Source organism: Artemia franciscana, chromosome 4 (assembly GCF_032884065.1).
Source record: "Artemia franciscana chromosome 4, ASM3288406v1, whole genome shotgun sequence".
NCBI lineage: Eukaryota > Metazoa > Arthropoda > Branchiopoda > Anostraca > Artemiidae > Artemia > Artemia franciscana.
The window spans coordinates 50955061-50969589 of NC_088866.1; the positions used below are offsets into that span (position 1 = coordinate 50955061).

General features: G+C 34.5%; 1 protein-coding gene across 2 annotated transcripts in view; it reads left to right on the forward strand.

Moving 5' to 3' along the window:
• LOC136026549 (unconventional myosin-XV-like) overlaps window positions 1-14529 on the forward strand; it is a 365167-nt gene that overhangs the window by 229416 nt on the left and 121222 nt on the right. For both annotated transcript variants that reach the window (XM_065703235.1, XM_065703234.1), the window contains 4 exons: window positions 1611-1812; window positions 4831-4988; window positions 7281-7409; window positions 11137-11265. In XM_065703235.1, the coding sequence (XP_065559307.1) occupies window positions 1611-1812; window positions 4831-4988; window positions 7281-7409; window positions 11137-11265 (618 nt within the window). The remainder of the gene's footprint in view (window positions 1-1610; window positions 1813-4830; window positions 4989-7280; window positions 7410-11136; window positions 11266-14529) is intronic.

The window sequence follows — 14529 nt, forward strand, 5'->3', positions numbered from 1 at the left end:
GTAACCTTTTCCAATTATTGTCTTTTACAAATTTCTAATCAAATTGTTCTATTTAGCACTGGACAGCTGACTTCCCTTTCTTCTTATTAGGGGCAGGTGGAATCTTTACTACTCATTGTGAAAAGGCTATTGAGCAGTTTTGTGTTCTGATTTCGTTGTTATATGTTTTTATCTTCTTTTTAGATACTCTCGAAAGCTTTTTGGATCACTGCCAAAAGACTAATTGCACCATTTATTTTTTTATTTTGGTTGATACTCTCTTGTTCGCGAAAGTATATTCGCTCATTGCCAAAGAAGTTTAATATTCTGTTTTCGGTTGTTGCTTTCTCGTTAAGGTTCATGAAAGCTTTTATGCTAATTGCCGAAAGGCTAATTGAACAATTTAATATTCCGTTTTTGGTTGCTATTTTCTTGTTAAAGATCTATGAATTATTCTTTGCTTGTTGCCGAAAAATTGATGAAACAATTTAATATTCTATTTTTGGCTGTTATAGGCTGTTTTACTCTTATTTCTTAAATTTTTTTTGCTCATTCCCAAAAGGCTAATTAAACAATTATTTGTTCCATTTTCGGTTGCTATTTTCTTATTAGTGGTTCGTGAAGTATTCTTTGCTCATGGCCATAAAAGCAATTGAACAATTCAGTATTGTGTTTTTGGTTGTTATAGACTATTATCCTTTTGTTAGAGGCTCGTGAAAGCTATTTTGTTCGTTACGAAACGGGCAATTGGACAATTTAATATTCTGTATTAGTTTATCGTCATATATATAGTTGTCATTATAGTTTGCAGTTTGTTATAGTAGGCTGTTTGTAGTTTGTGTAGGCTGTTATAGTTTGTCGTCTTCTTGTTAATGCTCTTTCTTCTTATTGTCAAAATGCTAATTAAACAATTTTTTGTTCTGCTTTCGATTGTTATTTTCTTGTTAATGGCTCGTAAAATCTTCTTTGTTCATTAGAAAAAAAATGAACAATTTAATGTTCTGTTTATGGTTAATATAGGCTGTTATCTTCTTCTTAGAGGCTCGCTGCAAGCTCGACAATTAAATGCTTTATTTTGTTGCAATATTTTTGTTAAGAGTTTGTGAAATCTTTTTTGCTCATTACCAAAATAGTGGTTGAATAATTTAGCATTCTGTTTTCAGTTGTAATAGGTTTTTAACTTCTTGTTAGAGGTTCGTGAAAGCTTTTTTCCTTGGTGCCAAAAGGCTCATTAAATACTTTAATGATGTATCTTTGGCTGCTATATTCTTGTCAGAGGCTCATGAAATCTTCTTTGCTCGTTACCAAAAGGATAATCGAAAAACTGAATATTCGGCTCTTGGCTGTTATGGGTTACATGTGCTTGGAAGTTTCTTCTTGTTACATGTAATTAGAAGTTTTTTTGGTTTTCTCCAAAGGCTGATTGAAAAACTTGATATTCTGTTTTTGGGTATTATTTTTTTGTTGTGACCTCGTGATGTCATCTTTGCTTATTGTCAAAAGTATAATTAGACAGTCTAATATACTATTTTTGGTTGTTATAGGTTGTTATTGTATTGTAAGAGAATTACAAATCCTAATTGCTAAAAGGGTGTCTCGATGAGCTAATGTTCTATTTTTGTTTGTTTCAGAAGGATGAGACGGATCGTGTTCGCCGCGTGTCAGCTGACCAAATGCTAAATCAGCGACCGAGATCATCATCATCTCCGCCAAGTAGCTACTATAGCCCTAGCTCAACTCCAAACTTGGAAGCAAGGAAGGTATCTGAAAGCCATATGAGCAGAAAATTTTCGTCACAGTCACAGCTTATTGATAAATCAAATTTTATAGACCGTAAGTTGCTTTCTTTTCATAAAAAAAATAAATATTAAAACATTTTTTGATAGTTTTGCCTTAAAAACATCAATGATTGACCTATGATCGGTTTATTTCGGTATTTATCAGTCTATAATCAGATTCTATAGATGGTAAGCTGCTTTTTTTTCTTAAAAAAAATAAACAGTTTTTTTATAAGAACATTTTTTGCTAGTATTACCTTAAAAAAAAGGGCGTTTCAGATTTATGATCATCAATAATCGACCTATGAACGGCCTATAAGTAGATTTTACATACCATTAACTGTCGTCTTTTCTTAAAAAAAGCTTTAAAGGAATGTTTTGGTTGTTTTTTTTTACTTTAAAAAAGTGGTTTTGTAAGGTAATTGTCATTAACAACTGATTGTATATAACTAACAGCCTTGGTAACCATAGAGAAGAACCGTATATGCGAACCTGAGCATTTGTGTCTATTAACGCGTTAAGGTCGTACAAATTTCAATTGTAGCTGGCTCATAATTTAGAGCAATAAAGCTCAAATCTTGAAGTCATGAGCTTCAGATTGACAATGGTAATTTAAAATGTTGTTTTGGGCTATAGTTACATTTGTGGAGAACAAAAAATCGAAATTAGGCTACATAGTACGTGAAGATGGATATGGAATCCGACTAAAGGGGAGGTGCGTTTTTTTCTCTTAAATAAGTATTTTCAAGGTTATAGCTTCGGTAAGTCTGTTCCGTTTTATCTAATGGATGAGGGAATGAAGTTAAAGTGTTAGGGCCAGTTTCTTTAAGCTCAATTGGGAGAGAGAGGTGGCGAATATTTCTGTTTATAGATAAAGAATACGACTAAGGAGATAGACCTGCCTGCTAGGAGATTTGCACCCTGAGATACACATATCTGTCTAGCCTGAAAGTTGTTTTAACACAGCAAAAGAGTTTGAATGAAGAGTTTCTTAAGGTTTTTTCCAATTTGAACTGCATGCGGTAAACTTAAAGTTCTGACTGGAATGCCTACAGCACTAACTACAATCGTTCGATGCAACCATGAAATAATTATACCACAACTATTATACAGCTCGAGACAGCCGTAACATCCAAATCTAGTCGTTAGAAAAAAAAACATCTTTTTTCTTAATGCTTCTTTTCCAAATTAATTGTGTATATTCCCGAATAGATTCTTGCAATCACCCCCTCCCCTCCCTATATTTTGAAAAATGCCTTTTTTGGTGTTTTTTGTATCTTAATTAAAAGAAATTTGAAAAAAAATCCTTGACCTCGCCCCCCTTCCCTTGCTGAATACTTTATATTCATGGCTGGATCTTAGAATTTTGATCGACGTAAAGCTGGATTTTTGTTTTAGCTAAATTACTGTGTAGAATGTTTAGCAAATTTAGATATGCAAAACGACATAAGATGTATTTTGTATGACTATATTAGCTACGATTTTGTGTACATGGTCGTGAATTTACAATCTGTGCAGCTAGAGATATAATTTTTATGCTGCAAATATCATGCTGTTATTAATCAGTGTGAATGATTGTTTGGATATTTTATTTATTTTTATGTATTACCTATGATTGATTAGCTCTACTTAATTAAATGCTTACAAATAAATCTGTGCAGCGTCGGTACCAAAAACAATAATAATAACAAATAAATTAAAGATTATAATTTGCTATTTCTGAGGATGGCAACTATACGGTAATCAGTTGTTTTAAGCAAATTCATATTGGAAATTTAATATTGTAATGATTCTGTGGGAAATATTTTTTGAGGTTTTATATTTATTCCCAGATACATTCTTTTTCAAAATTGACTCTTCTGGCCTTCTTTATTTTTTATTTACTTTCTACTTTTCAAGAAATTTAGTGGTTTCTATATTTCTAAAGTGTGTTATGTATCTCTATTTTAGGGGTATGGGGATAGGGTACCTTTCCAAGGTGCCTGAAAATCATAAAAAGTACATTTTAGGCTCATTTGTTGGGATTTCCGGGGCTTAATTCTGATCCGTTATTGGGAGGGGGTATAAAAGAGTGATGGATGTCTTTATAATCTTATTATGTCATGACAGCATTTAATCTTCATTCTTTTTTTGTAGTGCAGAATTACTATAATTTACCTCCCCAAAATGTGTATATAAAATTACATAAACTAGATTTACCCCGTACCCCCTGACATACGATTCTAAATTACACCATACTAAATTTTACCATAATAGAATACTTTTGAGATACTAAATTTTACCATATGGGCAAGTCTAATTTAAATCTTTAATAAAACTTGTAGCTTATCGCTATCCCTCCCCTTACTTCCCGAAAAATCCCGCATGCTTTCCCAAGGGTGTATTAGGAGATGGGGGGACAAGGGGTTTAAACCCTTCAAAATCTTTGTCGCGTTTTGATGCGTTTTAAGTTTCTTGTGTAATCCAGCCTCCTCTAAAAACCCCTTCCCCGAACAAAAATTCTGGATACGGCCCTGTACGTACCAAACTTGTCTATAAAATTACATATAGTAGACTCACCCCTACCCCCTGATATACGATTCGTACGCTCCTGTTTCATTAACAAAGTATACTAATATTTCATATCAGTATATTTACCAAATATAATGAAAAAAAGATTGAGATGGTGGGGTCTGGGATTTTTTGGCCTGAAAAAAAAAGGTCAAGATTGGCCACGAGTTTGAGAAAATTTGTTTAGAGCCTCAATTTTTGGTGAGATTTCATGTCAGTGATGCCACATACAGTGTTATGGCATATACATGTGAGGGACACTGTATATGTGTCCGAAATATTCAGTTAAGAATTTTATATTTGTTCCACTTTTGATCTAAAGGTTTCATCCCTATTTTGAACTGTCATTTTTTTCAAATATTGATTTTCCTCGCAGAATAATTTTAGAATGTTGCTAAATTCCCAGTGGAAGCCTTCGTTTGCATTGAATTTTGTAATTACCAGGACTAGCGTGCTCCATCATTTTTGTAACAAAAATAAATATATATTTCCCTGTTACCGATTTATATTTTATTTAATCTAGGTGATATTAAGATCCATCGAGAAAAGGAGGCTGTTCGAAACAATTTTGAAAATGGCGAAGACACAGTTGATGTAGAGAGAACAAAGCTGCACAGTCCCTTGCAGGCATCGTTTTTTACTTATAATAACGTTCCGTGGTCAATGCATGTCAGAAAAGAGGTAAGTGGTCAACTCGGTTGTGACGAAAAACAAAGAGAGAAAACTCAATAGAAGAAAAACAAATGAGACTACGATCGGTAGAGAAAAGATAAAAGTAAAACAGTTCAAAATAGGGATGATACCTTTTTATTGACAGTGAATAGATATAAAATTATTCAACTGGATATGTATATGTACATATACACTGTATATGTGTTCGAAATATCCAGTTAAATAATTTTATATCTATTCACTGTCAATAAAAAGGTATCATCCCAATTTTGAACTGTTTTACTTTCATCATGGAAAAGCAGTGTGGTCTTCGAAGTTATCTAAGATAAAAGATAGAGAAAAAGATAAAGAGATAAAAAGAAAATATAAAGAGATAAGATATAAAAAAAACATGCCTATATTTCGCCTGTATAAAACGAGGCGTCATCAACACCGAAGAACTTAACTTAACTTAAGTCTCCTGCCGGGCACTGCTCGGCGTAGAGAGTGACGTCTGCCTCCTCCACCCACTTCGGTCCATGGCGAGTATTTGCTCTTCGCCCTGTCTGATGTTTGCCATCGCCAAGAACTCGGACAGGCTGTCGGACCAACGTCCAACCAACACCGAAGAAACAAAGATAAAAAAAAAGATAAAATAAACTAAAAACACACAAAAACCTCCACCAATATCAGTAAACTACAATTGTCGTTTCTAAAGTTATAATGAACTACAATAACAATAATATTAATACAAATAACTGTAATATTTCAGATGATGTTATTTTGTCAAACCGAAACTGAAAGCACTTCCCCTAAAACTAGTATGTTGTATCGAATTGTCTAATCTGTCTTTTTTATTATTTGCTACTTTTCAAGCCATCTAGTGGTTTCTGCAGTTCTGAAGTGTATTATAAATCTCAATTTTAGAGGGGGGGCAGAGTACCTTTCTAAGGTGCCTGAAAATCACAAAAAGCACATTCTAGACTCAATCATTTTTGGATTTCCGCAAGGGATTATTTGTCCCTTCCCCCCTCAAATGACGCCCCGCAAACGAACAATAGGACGTTCTCGAATGAGGAGGAAAGAAATAAATTAAGGAAATTAAGAAACATAAGGAACATAAGAAAGAAATAAGGAGTAGAAAATGAATAACATATTGAAATAATGAGGAGTGGACGTAGGTGTGTTAGCCTTAAACAACTAGGCTCTGTGCTGAGTTTTCAGTAATAATATTAAAAGGAGCAAAGGTAAATTTGGAGACAATTCCATTACTTACTTGGGAACAAGATCGACACACTACTCGATGACTTTTTTATGCTATTTATACGTAAATTATAATTTCACTCGCAAATCTAATTTGAAGCCCTTAAATAGACCTTGAAGTGACACCAAATCCCTGTCACTACTCGACGAGAGTAGTATCAATAAAATTAGTACCGCTACATTCCTTATTTTATGCTCTTTGATAGCCTCCTTGATGTTTTATTAAGATGTCCGCTACCCTGAAAATGCACCCTTCCCCCCTTAATAGTCCCATGTAGAGTGTAAAATATTTATTTATGTGTTATTAAATTTATTTATTTAAAATAAATTATTTAAACAACTAAAATATACAATCTACATATAAACTTAATAAAATTATTTTTTCGTTTTTTATAGAATTTATTTATGCGATATAAAATTGTGTCATATGTATAATATAATATATAATTTATTAGTGTAAAATTTTATTGAAAGTCTATTTAAATTAACTTTAATTTAATTTTTGATCAGTTTAAATTTGAAATTTAAATATTAGATTAAAATAAAAAAACATAAATAATGATAATAATTTTCTATTAAATGTATTTAAGTTTATTTATTTTTTCTTAATAAATGTTAAATATTTATTCGTTGCTTATCATTTCGTGGCGCGTCATGTTTTCTTTGTTAAAATGGGTTAGCTGAATTTTTTTATTCGCGAAAACCACTCCGTTTAAGTGATCTAAAGGCGATAATTGCAATTAGGTGTCACTTTAGGGTCCATTTAAGGTCTTTGAGTTGCATTTGTAATTGAAACGATTATTATATTTGAGAGAGCATAAAAGTGCAATCGATAGTGTGTCTAGCTTGTCCCTACTTAAGTGATGGATCATCTCCAAATTTGCTGGAGTAAAGGGTTATATCTTGTTTTCTTTCTTTTATAAAGTGCCTCACATATTTTGATCGAAGTCAATTTCTTGGATATTATCCCTTTTTTATTATTATTAATAATTCCTTAAATTTCAATATCGTCTGATTTTGATACCCAGATGAAGGCTATAAAAAAGATTTATTTTATAGGTGTTCTCTCCGACTGAGGCACTCGTATCGCCTTTGGCCATTCATTTAGTTTTTGCTCAAATCGTTCGAGACACTGAGGACCCTGAATGTTTGCGTCTACTTAAAAGTGACAGGATGAAAATGAAACAGGTAAAGAATTCTTTCTTCTTTCTGTTTCTTCAATAAAAGTCAAAAGTATTAACATAAAGTATGGCTGTCAGTCACGCTTTATCAATTGCTGACATTAGTGAATTCGTTAGATGTCTCATTTTCTTAGGATTATTAGATTAAGGGATTATGTGCTACGCAAACATTAAGAGCGGCAATTGTAACAAATCAACACATTCACAAGAAATTCCTCCTCAATATAGATATAGACCCCCTCCCCCCAGGTTCCCGTGTATAACGCTTATCGATTCTGATTCTCCTTGTATTTTACCTTTACAATGCAAACCCACGTAGGGGAGACCGGGGCTATTCCGGACGTTTTTCAGATTTTCGGTTGTGTCATTTTCCGTACTGGACCGATCACTGTGTTTATACTTCCTTTTGGAAGGTAAACTATTTGGCAATCCACACCAACAACCTCATTGTCCTATCTACAACCACATTTTCAGAAATGAGATTTTCCCAAGTTTGGTCATGCTGTCCGAAAATGCCCCGCCATGGGGCATTTTCGGACACCCCCGGGGCATGATCGGACATGCCCCACCTCTCAAAGAAAAGTACTGCACAAGTGTTAACAAACTTCGTATATTTGTGTAAAAGTAAGAAAAGTAATTAAAAGTACTGGTACTTTTAAAAGATCCATAAACACTGATATCAAGGGGTTGCAGTTTCTGTGAACAGTGTGGGGGGAACGTCAGCACAACAATTCCGTTTTCTCTGCAAAAGTGAACAATTTCAACGGAGATATGGCTGCCGTGGTTATCCATCAAAAGCAAGTGAGGATCTTCCTTCGTCGATTTTGTTTCACTTTGAAAATGCTTGATAGAGAGGAGGAAATTGTCATCCGTCATCCATCCGCTTTTGTTAGACAGACCTAAACTTCCAGGTGGGCCCAGGTTATACATCCGGCAATTCACATGAACTCTAGGGAAGACAAAAACAGGAGGGATAACCCGTCCGGCTGCATTGATGAAAGCTAGCATAGTCGTGTTCTCTCCCCGCTCTGCTGAAGCAATCTGTGAGACTTGCTTAGCCCCCTTCCTGGCCACAACCTTGGGGGGATCCAAAACAGTAGGGATACCTGTTTCATCACAGTTCCAGATCTTGCTAGGTGGAAACTTATGCCTGCTGTAAACTTCTGCTAGGTTGTCATAGAACTTTCTAACCACTGGAGCATTAAACCCGGAAGCACGTGCTTGACTAGTATTTTCTGGAGACCGGATTGATAGCTCATTTCCTCTCTTCATAAACGAAGAGAACCAGTCTAGGCCTGCCCTTCCCTTTTCCGTCCACGTTAAGGGCATCTTCACATTAAGCTTTACTGCAAACTCATAGGCAAGCTTACGAGTTGAAAGCCCTGTCAGCCCATGATTCATCAGCGATGCTGCTTTTAAATATTCGGTGAGTTGCTTTTCTTGCTCTCTAGTAAAAACTTGCCAAAATCCACGTCTCTCAGATGGCAGGACCTTAGCTGGAGATTTATCAGTTTCCAGAATATCGGGCTGGGCATCCAGTTCAGCACGGTATCGTCTAAGGGCATCATTAACTGTTGACTTTTTGAGTCCAAAGTTCTCCGCAGCTGCTCTGATAGAGCTACCATCTTTGACGATCGAAGCGACTGCTCTTTGTAACGTTGCTAGATCAGGGGGTGGTTTGTCTCGTTTTCGCTGATACGTTCGTACCATTTTCTGAAAAGAAATAAAGTATTAGAACTGATAAGAATAATAGTGAAACTATCAAATTATCAAATATATTTTATTTTTTATGTTATTCCCCCCTCTCCCTCTATAAAGTCCTGCCAGTCGTTCTTCCAAGAATTATCTAACTGCATTGATGTTAGGATTTTGATGTTAGTCAGAATTGTAGCTTTCAGAACAACTGCACAGGGGCGATTAGATTAGAATGCAAAGTATTTTTAACGTTATCTCAAGAATAGAAGAGCTTTATTATGTGCATTAAATTTTTACTTCATCAAATACAGATAACTTGTGTTTAATTTAATATCAGAATGGCTTACAATCTATCTTTTTCCACTATTAAATAATAGTGCAATTTCTTTTAGGTTTAAAAAATTACGAACTTTCAAATTTAGGTACACCTTACCATTTTAAAACAATTCTAAAAACAAATCCTAAATAGCACAATTCTACCTCCATGAATAGATGGATCTAAAACTAGCGAAATAGATGGATCTAATGGATACGTTCGTACCATTTTCTGAAAAGAAATAAAGTATTAGAACTGATAAGAATAATAGTGAAACTTGTGCAGGTCTGTGCAGCTTTATTTCAAACTCTGGCAAGAGTTTTAACACTTCACTTTGAACTTCACATGATGGGGGCATTTTCGGACAGGCAAGAAATAATGTCCGTACATGCCCCGTAATCTGTGTCCGGAAATGCCCCACAGTGACCTTTAATAAAAAGATGGCTGCCAAAAAAAAAATATGAAATTATATACATTACTTTATAATTAGAAAGTAGCCAATAGATCACTCTCTTACCTGCCGAAACTGCTTTCCCCTAAAGCTTGCAGAACGCCTGAAAATTAACAAGGAACATACAGCTAGAAATTTAAATTTACCTCCAAATTTGCATCTGACCCTCTCAAAGGAACATTTATTACTGAATTCTAGTCAGAATTTGATCGAACGTGCGTTACATGCTCGCCATCTACTGACATTTTTGTCAAATTTTTGTATCGATATCTGAAGGAGCAATATCGTTTGTCCTATCATGCCCCCGTCCGAAAAAGCCCCTGTCTCCCTTATATTAGTTTTGTCGTAACCTATTGAAAGTTCCAGTATTTTAAAACCCGGCGAGAGATTAGCTCGTCAGAGTTCATTAGATAAATAATATTCCCGATTGCCCCCATCCCTAGATTTTATAAAATACCTGTTTCCACAAAAAGATCAAAAGAATAAAATTACTCCTTCCTTCCCTCCTTCTTTATACTCTTGTTTGTTCAGCTATTTATTTTGTTCTGTCATTTCTCAGGTATTACTGTTTGTTAAATTATTTATTAAAAGCAAATTATATATTTCTTGTAGGCTTCGATACTGTTTCTCTGCAAAAACAATTGTTTATATTCATGAAAATTTGAAGTTAAAAAATAACAGCAATGGTTTTTTCGTTAAAACGTAAAGGTCCTTGTCAAAAAAAGTATTGAAAAACCGATTTCTTGCACCACTTATTAGCGAATGGTAAATTAAAACTCTTTAATATTTTTTCGGTTTTCTACAATATTGAACCCATTAAAAACAAGCAAGGTTTCTGTTCCTCACTTGTATAATATTTTAAAGTTATTAATTTTACCAAATACAATTTTTAAAATAAAGATTTTCGATTTTCATGAAAATTTTTCTATATAGAACATTTTGCATTCAAATACAGCAAAATTATCATTTTTACTATAACGTGGAGTCGTCGAAAAATTGACTCAAGTTTATATAAAATGATTAAAGTGGGTCATCGTATACGAGAGTTTTTTTTTTGGGGGGGGTGAGGTGTTGCTAAAGAATTTTTTTCGGGGGGAGTCGGGTCTACAAAAAAAACTTTTAAAAACACATTAAAAGTTTGTTTATGATCCTTTTTGTTACGTTTTTTACGAGTCGGAAAAACATTCTGGGGGGAGGGTTTAAAGCCCCTGACACCCCCCCCCCTGTATATGGCCTTGATGATATACTAGATTAAATTTGTTCTATATTCAGGTCTTGGAGAGCTATGGTGTGAACTCAGAAAATGTGAATGATGGAAACATTCGTACGTCTGTCAAGAAAAATGTCGTGGACCTAGCAAAAGAATTTCCCCTGTACTTCTCTCGGCTTTATCCTGTTTCGGTAAGATTTTGTGATGAATTAATTAAGGATCATTGTAATTAGTTTATTAGTTATGATTAATTAATTAATTAATTAACCTAAAAATTACATTATTGAAGTGTCATTCATTAAGTAATTATAAGCTGACCAATTACATGTGCAAATGACGCCTGTGCAAAGGTGGTTTTAGGGAGAGGCAGAGGAGGCACTTGCTTCGGGTGCAGAAATTTTAGGGGCACAAAATTTAATTTAAATATTCTAACGGTTATAAGAATTTTGCAATTTTTGATTTTTTTTTTTTTTATTAAAATAAAGTAGTTGGCGCAGTTGGTAAAATTCTGTTTAAATTTGGCCTGAAAATGTTTGGGATAAATGGGGGGGGGGGTGTACTAATCATTATTTTGCCTCGGGCACGAGATAGACCAGAAATGCCAATGCCGCTATAAGCCCGTACCCCTCGATCCCCTCCCCAATATTACGTTAAGCTGTGGCTTTGTGCTCTGCGATAAAGGTAATATGGGGCGTTACACTAAACGTAATCCTGGCCTTTTGAATCGGATCAGTCAATGATTCCTTAATGCTCGAGAAGTTTCTTAATTTTTTCCCAGATAAACTAGTGCCAGTTTTTGAATCCGACAAGCCGTGGATTATTAAATACCTGAAACAATTGGTTAAATTTAGATTTCAGCTACTTTGGTTCTGTCGCTTTTCAGCTGTGAAGAAACTACGAAACCGCATTTTAAGCGTCATTATACAAGCTAAAAAGGTGGGCATTATTGAGAGAATTGCCCCCCTTCTTGATAGTGATACGCAAACAAACTGCATAAAGAACACACTCCGTAGAACGTACATACGTGATAGAAGAGCCCTTCAGATGAGCATTATCCCAGAGCGGGAGCCATCTACGTAGCGGTCAGTTTGAAGATTAGATGCCACTTACTAACGCCCTGTGTGTCTCTGGAACCACTGGAGCTACTAAGGTCTAAGGTATGGCTTGATAGTGATTCTGTTAGTGGCATTCGACCCTCAAAAAGATGACTTGGGAATATTTTAATAGGGAACTGATGCTAAAAACAGATGGGCTTTATTAGCACCATAAGAAATTGATTATTTCTCTGCTGGAGCCTGTACACGTACCCAATATTGAGTGAAGTTGAGATAACCACTCTGATAAAAGACTGTGAATGTGATGAAATCAAACGTGTTGCCTAGTGTGACGTCTACGGTGAGTTACGTAGGCGTAGAAATAACTTTGCTTATCCTGGCGCGTTACCAGCAACTTAATTTGTTAGTCAGTTCTGTGATCAGTCATTCCCCCAGCCTCCTAAACAAGTTTATTTACGCATAATTCCAAAGGTGAAACATCCTAAAAATTGTGATCAATAAAGACCCATTTTGAAATCACTCCGTCTTTCGTGCAGAAGTTGGTTTGTGATCTGCTGTGCAGCCATGCTTCTTTTTTTTATTATATGTCACTTGTGTAATGAAAACTTAGAAAATTATTTTTATTTCTATCTATTGAATTATAGAATGTTTCTAGAAGGGTTGCTTTTTTTGAAAAATTTGAGGGTAAAAAAAAATCTTTGCTCCAATACCTCTGCTAAGTAATGGTTAAGATCAAATAACAATTACAAAAAAGAATAGTTGTTGGCAAATAACTTCTATTCTGCCTGTTTGACATTTCAAATTTGAATAGTTCTTAATATTTAATATCGCCATAAATATGGCTTAGGATTTAGTCTTGTCTTGAAAAATATAATGCCAAAGATGTGACAAAATAAAACCGTAATCTCCAACTTGGGATAAAGAAAATGCGTAAGTTATGGTATCCCTGTTGTCTCCTCCAAATGAAGAACTAGTGAAAATTTTTCTATTTATTGTTTCTTCTTATTAATTTCATATCACAAGTCACATATTCACTTGACCGCTGTAGGATTATACGGCGGTCTTAGTTCTACCAGTATACTGTTTGATTACCAGTATGATCTGCTTGAAAGGGTGCAGTGCCACAGTGCATCTAGTTCAACCCTCATCGTTCAGTGGCTAGATTTCGAAGATATTTTACTTGCTCTTCTTTTTTTTGCTACAAGAAGACATTTGATTAGGTTAAGCATCTTCTGACTGCTGCAAACCAGCGTACCACAGTACCAGCGAGTCTACACACTCTTTTCTGGTAATCTCGATTCTGACTGGGCTGAGAGAAGCTATGGAATCCCTCAAGGCACCAAATTGGCCGCTCTACTTTTTCTTTTGGTAATTAATTATGTTATCGACAGCATAGATGATCTGCTCAAATGCGTTAAAGATATCTCTGTGCCTCTAGTTCACAGTAGATAAAACCCAAGCTGTACCCCAATTCAGCCCTGATCTGTCAGTAGAATTGTAGTATGTAGTCAGTAAAAGTGATTCTAGTCAGTAGAATGTAGTTCAGTAGTTTGCAGATAGTTGCAAATATCTACAAATTAAATAGTGTCAATTCTTTTATTTCCTATGCCACACTGCCTTTCTATGACGAACAAACTTTCTGATTGACTTATCCCTATTTGAACGTTTATTTTTTTGAAATAGTGTCAACTAAAATAACAATAAATTTAATTAAATTAAATTTAATCGAATATAACTTATTGGCTTAATTCAATTATTTAGTAGATTTATTTAAGATTTAATTAATTTAATTAAAAAAATAATTTAATTAATTTAATTCACAAAAAATCGTAAGATTTTGGTTTTTTTCCATCTCTCTGGCTTTGGCTTGTTTAATCAGCCTAGGTTAAAGGAGTATATTTCAGCGCTGACTGCTCCATTGGTGTCCATGTCCAAAGAGTAGTTCAGGAAGGCAATTGTGCACTTCCTTCTCTAATTTTAGTGATCCACTCGGGTTCCGCGTTAATCAGCTGAAAATAGTGTATTTAAATTCTATAGATCCCCTTTTAGAATAATTATGTCCCGTGTGGTCGCCTCTGGTTCATAATATTGAATACAGTGGCGGTTCTGGCCTCTCTTGTGCCCGGGACAAAAAAAAATTATTAGAGCCTCCCCTCCCCCACTCTCCCAAAAAAATTTGGCTAAGTTTTAACAAAATTTTCATTTATTAACAAAATTTGAATCCAAAATATTACAAATTAATCGGTATGCTTTCTTTTATTTTCAAAGAATGGTGAAAAATGAGAATTTTGGGTTCAATTTGATTATCCTTACTGCCAAATGCGCCCTCTGGTTTATTGTAATGAAAATAAAATTTAGAAAATTGCCAAATGATTATAACTGTTATATTATTTATTTGAA